Source organism: Leucoraja erinacea, chromosome 23 (genome assembly GCF_028641065.1).
Source record: "Leucoraja erinacea ecotype New England chromosome 23, Leri_hhj_1, whole genome shotgun sequence".
In the NCBI taxonomy this organism is placed as follows: domain Eukaryota; kingdom Metazoa; phylum Chordata; class Chondrichthyes; order Rajiformes; family Rajidae; genus Leucoraja; species Leucoraja erinaceus.
This window is the reverse complement of record NC_073399.1, coordinates 8,380,827-8,393,876: the sequence shown is the minus strand read 5'-3', so window position 1 is coordinate 8,393,876 and position 13,050 is coordinate 8,380,827. Positions and strand designations below refer to the sequence as shown.

The 13,050-nt window shown below is 40.4% G+C and overlaps 1 protein-coding gene across 13 annotated transcripts in view; it reads right to left on the bottom strand.

The window, feature by feature from the left end:
- The window catches only part of bptf (bromodomain PHD finger transcription factor), a 108,696-nt gene that overhangs the window by 69,204 nt on the left and 26,442 nt on the right, over nucleotides 1-13,050 (bottom strand). For 11 of the 13 annotated variants that reach the window (XM_055653777.1, XM_055653768.1, XM_055653775.1 and 8 more), the window contains exons 3-5: nucleotides 11,962-12,185; nucleotides 3,381-3,596; nucleotides 1,686-1,895 (exon numbers count right to left, since the gene is read on the bottom strand). In XM_055653777.1, the coding sequence (XP_055509752.1) occupies nucleotides 1,686-1,895; nucleotides 3,381-3,596; nucleotides 11,962-12,185 (650 nt within the window). The remainder of the gene's footprint in view (nucleotides 1-1,685; nucleotides 1,896-3,380; nucleotides 3,597-11,961; nucleotides 12,186-13,050) is intronic. The other 2 variants (XM_055653776.1, XM_055653778.1) reach the window with 2 other exon arrangements.

The following is a 13,050-nucleotide window of genomic DNA, read 5'->3' as shown; positions in this document are numbered from 1 at the left end:
ACATTATTGCCATAGAGGGAGTGCAGAGACGGTTCACCAGACTGATTCCTGGGATGTCAGGACTGTCTTATGAAGAAAGACTGGATAGACTTGGTTTATACTCTCTAGAATTTAGGAGATTGAGAGGGGATCTTATAGAAACTTTACAAAATTCTTAAGGGGTTGGACAGGCTAGATGCAGGAAGATTGTTCCCGATGTTAGGGAAGTCCAGGACAAGGGGTCACAGCTTAAGGATAAGGGGGAAATCCTTTAAAACCGAGATGAGAAGAACTTTTTTCACACAGAGAGTGGTGAATCTCTGGAACTCTCTGCCACAGAGGGTAGTTGAGGCCAGTTCATTGGCTATATTTAAGAGGGAGTTAGATGTGGCCCTTGTGGCTAAGGGGATAAGGGGGTATGGAGAGAAGGCAGGTACGGGATACTGAGTTGGATGATCAGCCATGATCATATTGAATGGCGGTGCAGGCTCGAAGGGCCGAATGGCCTACTCCTGCACCTAATTTCTATGTTTCTATGTTTCTTAGTTCTGTCACTCTATCTAACATTAGCTTCAAGGAAGAAGGCAGGCAAGTGGATTTGAGCCTGAAGCCTTCCTTTAAATTAAAAAGTATGATGGAAAGCCCTATCACAATTTTCCATAACACGAAGCCTTGTCATGTGTACATCCATCAAGAGACGCAAGTTGCAAAAAAATGTTTATCCGTTTTTTTGCAGATAAATTCCAAGAGAGCAAATTTTTATTCTGTAACTCGAATTTTGAGTGTAATTTCTTAATTTCTTCTTAATTTTTCAAGGGCAAGTTTCCATTATCTGAACATCTGTAACAAGGTAGTCGCCTGTACTGGATAAAAACAAAAGCCTATAATGATCTCCATATTCCACCCACTGTTCATCTTAATGACTTTTATATCTTATAGAATCGGCATATGAATTGTGCAACTGCAATTCCATGCCCTTATTCCTTCAGGACAGGCTCATTCAATATTCTCCATATACATTAGCAGAAATGACACACACACACACACGTAATAACGTATTTGGTAGACCTTCTCACGTCCAAATTCTTATAATGAGGTATTTATAACTTTTGAACAAACTTCTCCCGGTCTTCCACAGACATTTTGTCTTTAGACTCTATGGAGAAGAAAAATAAGACTGGCCAATATCCAATTGCCACCTTGAATTTAATACCTAAGTTATGTAAATGTCTACTAGGTTACAAAAAACACAAGGATGGATAGTATGACAATGGAAAAAGCAATCAACTTCAATGGGGTCCCTGAGCTTGTTGGCAAAATAATAAACTGCTGTTCAGCGCACATGCACATGGGGTGAAGGCAGGCATAAACTCAATGTGGTTCAGGAGCAAAGAAAATATAAACTTCAAAGCTGCAATACAGCGCAACCACAAGAAAGAACAAAATCTCACAGCTTATATTTTACTATTCAACCAACCTCAAAACGTTAACAGATTCAGTATATTATCATTTGCTTTATTATTTTGCTGATGGATATGTTGGCAGAGAAAAACAGCTTGCAATACAAGGAATGAATATCAAAATAAAAAAAACAACTTGTGAATGATTTCAAAGATGAAGGTAGTTTTGTCACTTAGAATGGGTTGAGATAAGAATTGCTTCCCCCCCCTCTTCCACAATGAAAAGGTTTGAGTAACCTTATGTACCTGTTCTGTCCAAGGGGAGCTGTTCTGATTCGACAGCCAATTTCTTCTCCTCTGTTAGTTTCTCAGCTTCAGGATTTGCCAGCTCACTGTCTCCAGCATCCTTCGAAGGAGAAGCTTTATTTTCTTCTGCAGAAGGATTTTGGCTGCTACCATCATTCTTCAATGTCTCTGAGCTTCCCAAGCTATGGTTATCTCCACTAGATGTGGGGTCTATAGCGAAATGTAGAACACAAGCACTACCTTTTGAATAAATCCCTGTCTGCAATATTAGGCAACACCCAAATTCCCACATGTTGAGATTGGAAGAAGAAAGATTATTTTCATATTATATAATTAAGAAAAGGTTATGATGTATTAATAATGAACATTACCCTACTACAGTCTAACATGCATGGAGTTTTCATAGGTTTTACCTCAAAAGGTCCTACCAGCCAATTTTTCAATTCAGTCAAGTTATAAATGATCTCAAAACAAATGATCAGGATACAATAATAGCTAAATATCTTTCGACCCTCACTGATAATATTTCACGTTCACACACAATAGTTGTTTCGTTCAAAAAATATACGATCTATAATTGTTTTGAATCGCACTTTCAATTCCAAGAATGCTCATTGCATGCAATGTCATTTGGCTTATTAACCCCTTTCTAAACAAATTAAAACTCTCTCTTTCTGTCTGTTACATTAAAATCAACCAAATCCACCAACAAGATTAGTAAAATTAGAATATTAAATGTCATTCTCAATAGCAACAAGGAGTGGAAGGACAAAATCAAATTGCAGATTAGATGTGCAGATTAGTAGATTAATGGGCCACTATAAATTGCCCTAAGTGTATAGATGTGTAGCAGAATCTGGAGAGTGTGGAGTTGATGGCAATATAAAATGGCACTAGTGTAAAATGGATGGTTGATGGTCAGAGTCAGTGTGCAGACTCAGTGTGCTGAAGGGCCTATTTCCAAGGTGTATCTTTCCGTGACGTGTAAAAATTCCAACTGTATTGCTATCTGCTTCCACTTCTTCACAAGTTTATGTGGTGCAAATATACTCACATCTTCAAAACCCTGTGGATAGCGTTGTTTCTATATGATTTTGAGTACAACCCAGCTAAAATACCTGCAATCAGGTTGGATCTGACAGTTTTAACACATCATGTTCTCATTGTGCAGCTGCTCAATACAATAAAAAACAATTCACTGGTAAACAAAGATTTCTACCCTCTGTGTACAGGCAGCATAAGATTAAAATATCAAATTCAAGTTCAGTAGCTGTGCTGGGATTTGAACATGGAAAGCTACATATATTTTCATAATTTCAAATAATTTTCAATTTGGAGCACACAAATGGAAACTTGATTATGGATTTTTTTTTTAAGACTTTGATTTTGATCCATTTCTAAATCTGTAATCCAGAACCAATGTGTATTATACAGTAAATGAAATGAAAGAATAGCAACCTGAAATATTAACTGCTTCTCTCTCCGCAGTTTGACTTGTTGAATATGTCCAGCACATTGTACTTTTGGTTTAGTAACATTCATGTCTGGTTCACTATTAAATATTCAGAAGAATTTTGAATCCTCAATCTAACAGGAACAAACTCTCTCATTATCATGGAATTAATTAAAAAAATCTGCTGTATCTCTAGCTGATAGTTAACCCAGTATAACTTTACAGGGGTAAACATCAGTTACCTTCTGTGCCTTTTTCCTGAACATTTTCTTCAGTCTCTTCCCTATCCTTGTCCTTCTCTTCAGTTTGCTCTTCTGATGCTTCATTGCTTTTCTCAATCTCCATCTGGGCATTATGCCTACTCTCTCTCATGGCTTTCTTTGCTTGTTCTGCTGCGTTTCGCTTAATTTCCTCCAACTCTGCTTCTTCTTTTGCTTTCTGCCGCTCCAAAATTTCCTCTGAGGAAAAGAATGGAGATTCCTTTTAGTGCTAGGGATGGACTTGCTGTGCTATTTCAATCCATATCAAAAAGCAGAAAGAATTAATTTCCAAATAGCTATCCAATACATTACGATTAAGATCCATCTTAAAATGCAAGTTGACAATAGTTCAACGAGCTGGTATCGGTATGAAATCTACGTTCTCTTGCTCTATTGCCAACAGAACATCAAGGGCTCCAATATATACTAGCTTGTACGCAAAGTTGGAGAGAAGAATTAATGGAGAATATCATGGCGTTGGGGGCAAGAACTGCTAAAGAATTCAGTGGACATCATGATAGCTTTTGCAAAGTCAGCACCAATACAACTTTTAAGGAAACAGAGGATAAATCTTCAAAAAGTAAATTGATGATCCGATTATCTTTCAAAAAAGAGCATAATAATTCTATAGTTACTTAATGACTGAATGGAAAGCATAAGCAATCTTATATAGTTTAATTACTGAAGCTCAAATAATTCCAGGGGGGAAAAAAAGACCAAATATTCAATTGGTGAATCATGGACACCAGCACAGGTCTGTGAACAATTTCCCCATTCAGGGCAAGATGGGATCTTGCTGTGGAACTAGGTCCAGTATAAAATCTATATTACTAAAAGTCTGATCTTGACCGCTTTTGGCCTACTGTGCTGCGATTTCCGAGAGAAAGCCACCAACTACGGCCGTCATTTTTGACCATCTCGCTCAGAGCCCCCCTCCGACTTCCGGGACCGGAGGATTTTTCCCATTGATGAAAAATCAGAGAGAAATTAATGTTTTTTAAACAATTGCCATTCTCTCTGCTGCCCCCGCTGGTGGCAGGGAGGAGGGACTATAAAACCCGGAAGTGTAGTCCCTCACTCAGTCTCTGCCAGACCCAGGAAGCGAGAGGGTCACGGCTCTCTGAGCTGCGAATAACACTGAACGCACGTCTACTCCACGGTGAGTCTCCTCGATGCGGCTGTAAAGTGGCTGCTGCCCAATTGTTTGCCTCGCCTTTTTTTAAAAAGTTTGTGTTCACAAAATGAATTTTGGTTGTCGGGTGGTTGCAGCCAAATTGTTTGCCTTGGTTTTTTAAAATTGTTGCAACAGTTGGCTGCCAGCCCAAGAATCCATTCAGCCCACAATGTCTATACTAGCCCTCTAGAGACCAGTGCCTTCGGCCCGCAACACCCATACTAGCGCAACAGAAAGCCCCCCTAGGTGGAGAGGTGGAATATTGCGTTGGTCCCGTGTGATGCTGGGACCCAACAGGTCCCACTTAGTCTAGTACATTCTGTGTTTCCATACTTTCCTACAAACGGAAGAAGAGAAAAGATGCTAGGGTATAGAATCTACATGAGAAAGTGCATCAGAACCAGCAATCAATCTCCGTTTTACAGACGTTCTTAAGTCGGAAAATTCCCATTCACAAACTATGATAATCATAGCTCCACAGTAATCCAATGAATGGCATCAAAAGCACAAAAGATTGATAAACAAAAACATTAATAAAAAGGACAGACAGAGAGAGAAATCTAGTTCTGTTGCTTGAACATTTATACACAGATCGGTCTTTTGAATTTTAATAGTGAGAGCTTGCTCATATGTAAGGATGTCCGTTAAGAACATATTAGCCCACCCATTTCTTTTATGAAGTTGGCAACGATTTTAGCATTTACGGAGCAAAGGAATAGGCGACGTTTTGGGTCGAGACCCTTCTTCAGACTGATGTGGGGGGGGGGAAGAAAGGAAGAGGCTGAGACAGTAGGCTGTGGGGGAGCTGGGAAGGGGAGGGGAAGGAGGGAGAAAGCAAGGACTACCTGAAATTGGAGAAGTCAATGTTCATACCGCTGGGGTGCAAACTGCCTGAGTGGAATATGAGGTGCTGCTCCTCCAATTTGCAGTGGAACTCACTTTAGCCATGGAAGAGGCCCAGGACAGAAAGATCGGATTCGGAATGGTAGGGAGAGTTGAAGTGCTGAGCCACCGGGAGATCAGGTTGGTTATTGCGAACTGAGCTGAGGTGTTGGGCGAAGCGATCGCCAAGCCTGCGCATGGTCTCACGGATGTAGAGCAGTTGACACCTGGAACAGCGGATGCAATAGATGAGGTTGGAGGAGGTGCAGGTGAACCTTTGCCTCACCTGGAAAGACTGCTTGGGTCCTTGGATGGAGTCGAGAGGGGAGGTAAAGTGACAAGTGTAGCATTTCCTGCTGTTGCAAGGGAAAGTACCAGGGGAGGGGGTGGTTTGGGTGGGAAGTTAGGGAATGGTCTCTGCGGAAAGCCGAAAGGGGAGGAGATGGGATGTTGTCACCAGTGGTGGGATCCCGTTGGAGATGGCTAAAATGTCAGAGGATTATATGTTGTATGCGATAGCTGGTAGGGTAGAAGTTGAGGACAAGGGGGTCTCTCCTTGTTACGAGTGGGGGGGGATGGGGAGTGAGAGCGGAGCTACGGGATATAGAGGAGACCTTGGTGAGAGCCACATCAATAGTCGAAGAGGTAAACCCCCGTCCCCTAAAGAATGAGGACCTCTCTGATGCCCTGGTTTGGAACACCTCACCCTGGGTGCAGATGCGTCGCAGACGGAGGAATTGGGAGTTGGGGATAGAGTCCTTACAGGAACCAGGGTGGGAAGAAGTGTAGTCCAGATAGCCATGGGAGTCAGTGGGTTTGTAGTAGATCCAGATAGCCATGGAGTCATGAAGACAGCCACAAATCCCCATAATGTCAACATCCATTTTGATATGAAAATAACATGTGCATTTTATCTAAATGGTGACAGATTGTAGAGTTCTTTTATTTAGAGATAATTGCACAATTCACACAAGCCTAATAAATAGGTGCATCAAAAAGAATTGGGAAAACCAACAATTCATTATTGGCTAATGTGTGGAGAAAGAATAGAAGGGCAGGATTATGCTTCAATTATATAAAACAGCGGCGAGACAGTCAGGAGGAAGGCGCATTGTAGTGATCTCCTTAAATAAAAGAGGGATGTAATTTAAAGAAACTGGATTGATCTCTCTCCCCACCCTCCCTCTCCTCCTCCCCTCTACCCCCCTCTCCCTTGCCCTTCTGTCTCTGCCCCTCTCTCTCCCCATTCTCTCTCTGCCCTCACTCTCTACCCCCCCCCCTCTTAATAATATTAATATAATATCAAGCGTGTGTGTGGGGGTGGTTAGTGCATATGACGCCGCATGCTGCGCCCCGCCCCCCCCCCCCCCCCCCCCCCCGGGCGTTGAAGGAACAGACCCAACGGGTCTGCACCTGGTCTAGTAAACATTCTCATTGCAAGAGCAGTGAAAGGTCGTAGAGCAGAAGGGGGTCCCGACCCGAAATGTCACCTATCCATGTTCTCTAATGGATGCTGCCCGACGCGCTGAGTTACTCAAGAACTTTGAGTCTTTTTGTTACAACAGGTTTGAGGTTAGATTGGCTGCAGCAAGTGGCTCACTTCCTGATACCCTTAAACACATCAGGAGAGTGATAGAATAATCTTGACTTCTCTGGGTGCATGCAACCTGACAAAATTAATGCAGCTCAATGGCATTCAGGACAAAGCTGCCAGTGGATATGTAAGCTACACTGATTACACAGATCCAGAGTAAGTAAAGTGTACGTTATTTACAAAATGCACGATGAATCCTTGCGCAGGCTTTTCTGACATCTCCGAAATTATGAACTCAACAGCTGAATATATATTCCCATTGTTTCATTAGTGCTGCATCAGAATCCTGGAACTCCACACCAATAGCACTTTGGGAGTAGCTTTTCCGGAAGGAGTGTGTTAGCAGCAAGGCTGGCCATACTACCAATGCCCAGATCCCCAAGAATGAATACATCTGCAGGGAAAAACACTGCCAATGCAATTTTATAAAGATCAGTTGCTGTCTCTTGTTGCTTGATCTGTCTCTTTGTTTAAGATCAACAAAAATCAAATCACTAATAGACTTAAAATTAAAAACATTAACAAAAACATTAAGATGCAAATTAACTTGCCCTTCTATCAGATCTATTCTAACGCAGGATAAGCATGCTAATTCCCTAGGCTGACTGCCAAAAAACCACAGCAAGAGATGAGAATCTGAATACGAGCAGTAGGTCATTCAGCACTTTGAGACTTCCACTATTGAATAGATATTATGCTGATCATCTAGCACAATACCATGATCTGATTCACTCGCCATTTCTTTTGATGACTTTAAACTTTCAAACACAAAATTTCCAGATCATTCCTCTCATCTCTTTCTATTAACCTCTCTCATTTGCAAATCATAATGAGAATAGGCAAGTTCAAAATTTGCCAAAACTTATTTGATTTCTCTAGATTCTTAATTATCCAAATTATTCTCTCTCCACCACCCCCTCCCCAATTAGGCAATCCAAATACAACTATGTTGCAAAAATAACTTTTGGCAAAATTCTGCTTATTAACTAGATTTTCGAATTCTCTGCCACAGAAGGCAGCGGAGGCCAATTCACCGGATGTTTACAAGAGAGTTAATTTTTGCTCTTAGGGCTCATGGAATCAAGGGACAGGGGGAAAAAGCAGGAACGGAGAACTGATTTTAGATGATAAGCCATGATCATATTGAATGGCGATGCTGGCTCGAAGGGCCAATCCTGCGCCTATTTTTTTATGTTTCTATGTTTTCATATGAAAGATATATATATATATGCACATTACACATTCAAACTGACTGCAGCTTTAAATTAATTAGTTAAACACATGGATCAAAATAATTTTAGATACATTTGTGAAAACTCTGGCAGAGCTTGGTGATTTTCATATTGAAGATGATATGGTCCTAATTTTGTGGATTTTTTATGTATCTTTACTAAGAAACAGACTCAATTGCAAGCACCAATTCACAGACCCCAAGAAAGAGGGCAAAGTGTGAAAAAAACACAATTTTGACATATATTGAAATAAGGGTTAAATAAATAGTCCAAATTAGTTTTTTTCTTGGGAACATAATTTTTCTGACAGAAGAGATACCAATGAAAATGACACCCAAGAAGTAGGATCATAGAGGGGGTGCACGGTAGGCCCCTCTGGCCCACAGACTAAGAGGTTTTGGTTTAGATTTATTATTGTCATGTGCACCGAAGAATAATGTAAAGCATTGTTTTGCATGCTATCCAAATAGATCAGACATACCATACATAGAGACAATCAAGTCAAACTCAAGTACAATACGCCATACGCAAAAAGAAGAAGACTGATGTGAGGGTGGGGGGCTGCGTACTGCGTCGAGGCGGGCTGCGGGCCAGCAGGCCGTTGCCGCACGGAATTTTTGAACACGGTCAGTTTTTCAGAGCCCCGCGTGATGTTGGGACCAGCTCCACAACTCCATACGGCTACGGCGATCGAAGTGGGACCGGCCCTGCGAGGCCGTACAGCTCAAGCGACCACGTTAGGTCGCGCTTGCCGCATGGAGTCGCATGCTTGTGGGACAGGCCCTTAAGACATCAACTCTACCGCCATGCCACTATGCTGCCCTTGCAATCCCATACAATTGGTAACAAGGGCTATTTTAAGCATCATATCAATAAAATCCTTCGTTATATACATTTAAATAAAATTATTTCTCTGTGCTTATTCTAATACAGGTAAAACACCTTTGAAAGGCTTAACCAGTTACCATGTTAAATACTACTTACGTGAGCATTAAAAGTTGCACCTCCTTACAAAGAATTTCTGAATAACTCAAAGGTAACCAAGTCAAAGCTGTATCTAGATAGATGGGCAACTGCTTCAATGCTTCATGAAAAATTATTAAAATTGTTCTGTTACCTGTAATCATTTTTCCATTTACCCCTTTTGTACTTTAAATCCAGATCTGTTTGGTAGAATTGCAGCCAAGAAAAATAATTCCTTAAGCCATACAGCCACATTAAGAGTGAAAACACAGCACTAATTCCGCTGCATCAAGTAAGAGAGGGCATAGGCTCTTACTGAAAGACCAAATGATAGGTCATGTGTGGTAAATCATAGTGAGGTAGAATTATTTCCAAAGTAGTGAAGGGTGAGAGTAGAGAAAAAGATTGCTGAAATATTTGTGCCTGGAGGAAAAAGAAACAGAACTGCTGTTTTCACTTAAAATATCAAAGCCAACTGGTCTTGTTGCTAATGCCAATTGGCATTATTAAGGTGCTGAGGTCCTTTGTTTATTTTTATTGAAGGAAGAAAAAAAAAACTTTTTTTTTTGTACTAACCAGCTACTAGTCACAAAGTGAAGGGTCTCTCATTGATTTTCACAGCAATATTTTGCACAAGGTCAATGATTAATTGACCCGACAAACATGAAATGCATGGGCTTAAGATTTACTAAAGAAAATACTTCACTTCTTTGTGAGGCAATTTTCACACAATTTAGTATATAAACGAACAAATGCAGAGCAGTTGTGTTAACGACGTGCATTATTAGTGCATGAACCATCGTACCCATGCAACATATGAAGTTCAAATTCAGAGTTCTCAGGCTTGAAGAGCAAGATGCAATACTGCCAATTATACCAACAAATCTGCAGAAATCAAATGGCAGACTTAGCTGAAAAATTAGCAAAAGGTTCCAAAACAATTACATCGATTTGAGGAAAGCATTGTGCACTTATAAGTTGAAGCAAAGATGTCATGATTCTTGAACGATGGCTGACACAATCATGTTTAAATGTATATTCATTTATATCGAATCATGCAACAGATTGACACTTGCTGTAAATGTTCCCACTCAAAACTGACATTTATGGCTTGGGAGAACCAACCAACACGATTGAACTGGCACCCAAGAAAATAGTCAACAACTTCACAACTGCAGGAGAGGAAAACCAAAGAATGATTTGTTCATGCCAATTAGATCATAAGATTGCAAATGTACTCCTTGTAAATTGGATTACCAGAGCTAACAATGATGAGAATCTCTGCAAAAATGGAGCACAAGATCGATGTATGTAAAAACAAAATCAAAGAACTAAATTGTAAGTCTTTTGGCATGGTCCCGCATGGTAGGCTGCTCCAAAGATTACGGTACACGAGATCTCCGCTGAGCCAGGTAAGGAGATCAAAAATTGTCTGTGTGATAGCAGGGAGAGTGGTAGAAGATTGCTTTTCTAATTGGAAGTCTGTAACCAGTAGTGTACCACATGGATCATGTTGGGACCCTTGCTGTTTATTATCCACTTGGATTTGAATGATGGAGGAACGATGAACAAGTTTGCGGAAGACCACAGAAATTGGTGTGTCGTGAATAGCATGGATAATTATCCAAAGCTACAGCAGGATGTAGATCAGGTGGAAAGTTGGACAGAATGTTGGCAGATAGATTTAACCCTGACGACAGCGACATGATTCATTTTGGAGAGTCAAATGAGCGTAGGACAAAAAATTGCAAACGGTAGGGCACTCGGGATCTTGATAGATCAATGGAACTTCGGTTTCAAGTCCAGTGAGCCCCAAAAGTGGCAACCCAGGTTGGTGGAAAAGGCAAATGCATGTTTGCCTTCACAGGTTGCAGCACATAATATAAATGTTACGACATTAGATTGCAACTTTACAATACATTGGCAATATCATACTTGGGGGTATTGTGTGCAGTTCTACTCACTGCATTACAGAAAGAACCCGGTTGTGCTGGAAAGAGTGCAGAAGAGACTCACCAGGTTGCAAGAAACACAAGAGAATGCAGATGGTGGAATCTTGAGAAAAAACTGCAAGTGCAACTCAGCAGGTCAAGCAGCATCTATGGAGGGAAATGGATGGACAATGTTTGGATTTGCAATCCTTCCTCAGACTGAGGAAAGGTCCTGACCCAAAATGTTATCTGTCCATTTCCCTCCACAGACACTGCCTGATCTGCTGAATTCCGTTAGCAGTTTTTTAACGCTAGGAATCTGCCTGGTTTGGAGGACTTTAGTTAAAGGGGCAGATAAAATGGGCTTGTTTTCACTGGAGGAAAGATGGCTGAGGGATGACCTAATAGAGGCAAATTATAAGAGGTAAAGATAGCAGAATTTGTTTCACATGGCGGTGGGAACAAAAGTAAGAGGATATAAACTTAAAGTGAAAGGTAGGAGTTATAAAAATAATTTGAGGAGATTTATTTTTTATAAAAGTGATCATATCTAGATCTCACTGCCGGGGAAGTGTTGGAGTCAGACACAATCACAGTTTAAGGGACACTTGAAGAGGCGCGGCATAGAAGGATATAGATCTAATGCGGTCTATGGGTGTATTATTGATGAACTGAAAGGTCAGCATGGATGCAGTGGGTCTCAGGTCGTGTTTCTGTGACTAGCGCTTTTTTCAAATCTGAAAATGAAAGGCATACATCATCAATCTTCAAAGACAATTTCACTTACCATTAGCTGCACTTAAACAAGATTTATTATTGCCACGAACTTTATTGGTCAAGTCTTCTGTAACGTCCATATGCCGATGAATTTCATCACGCATTTCTTCCAGTATTCTGCAGAGGTCATACTCCCAGTACTCTTTGTCCAGTGAGTCAATAAGTTCAGCGAGCTGTACCTTTGAGCTGTAATACCACACTTTTTTATCCTTCCCATTTTCTTTATCTTCCTCACTGAATAGAAAGATAAAATCAATTAATACAATCGTTTTAGTAACCAATCTAAGGCTATCAAACAGCGAAAATACAGTAAAGTCAAACGAGGACAGGATTAAATAGTGGCTTCAAGCTGCCTGTGATCCCATTGAGCTGACTCTTGCTCTGAGAAGCAAAATGGCTCATTTACTTAACATAATAATGTTAAGATTCTTAACTGTTTCAAAATCCATGTTCTTGCCATCCAAGGAGGTGGTGCAGTAAGAGAATATTATTTCTAACCTCTTATGTCTATTATGTACATATTAGAAGCATGATCAGACCGTAAAATTACATCGAAAGCCCCAAATGAACACAATGTACAGCAAAAGGTATGGTATTCCACATAAGAAAAGGCCTAGTAAAAGACAGTAAAATACTCGTATTAAATTTAACCATTTGCACATAATCTGTGTAATGTATTTAATATATTTAGTTTACAATAAACACATTATTGAAACCTCAATGGCGAAGAGATTTTCAAAACATATTCTGCATATTTTGCAAATCTAAAGAACAAAATTTGCGATTACACCAGACACAAGACACAATGGACGATAGAACCTGGAGCAACAAAAAAGAGGGAAACGCCCTGTCGACATTTCAGATTGGGATCCTTCATTTGTACCAACCCAAAACATACTCTGTGCAGTTCCCTCTACAGATGCTGCCTGTCCACTGAGATTTTCCAGCAGATTGTTGCAAATACACCAGCATGATATTGCAGCACGAGAGATCACATTTTATTGACCAGACATAACTTGGATATTCACAGAATAAAATTATACTAGAAAGAAGCATATACCAAGTACATATTAGTCCCCTAAATCTCCCACACTATTCT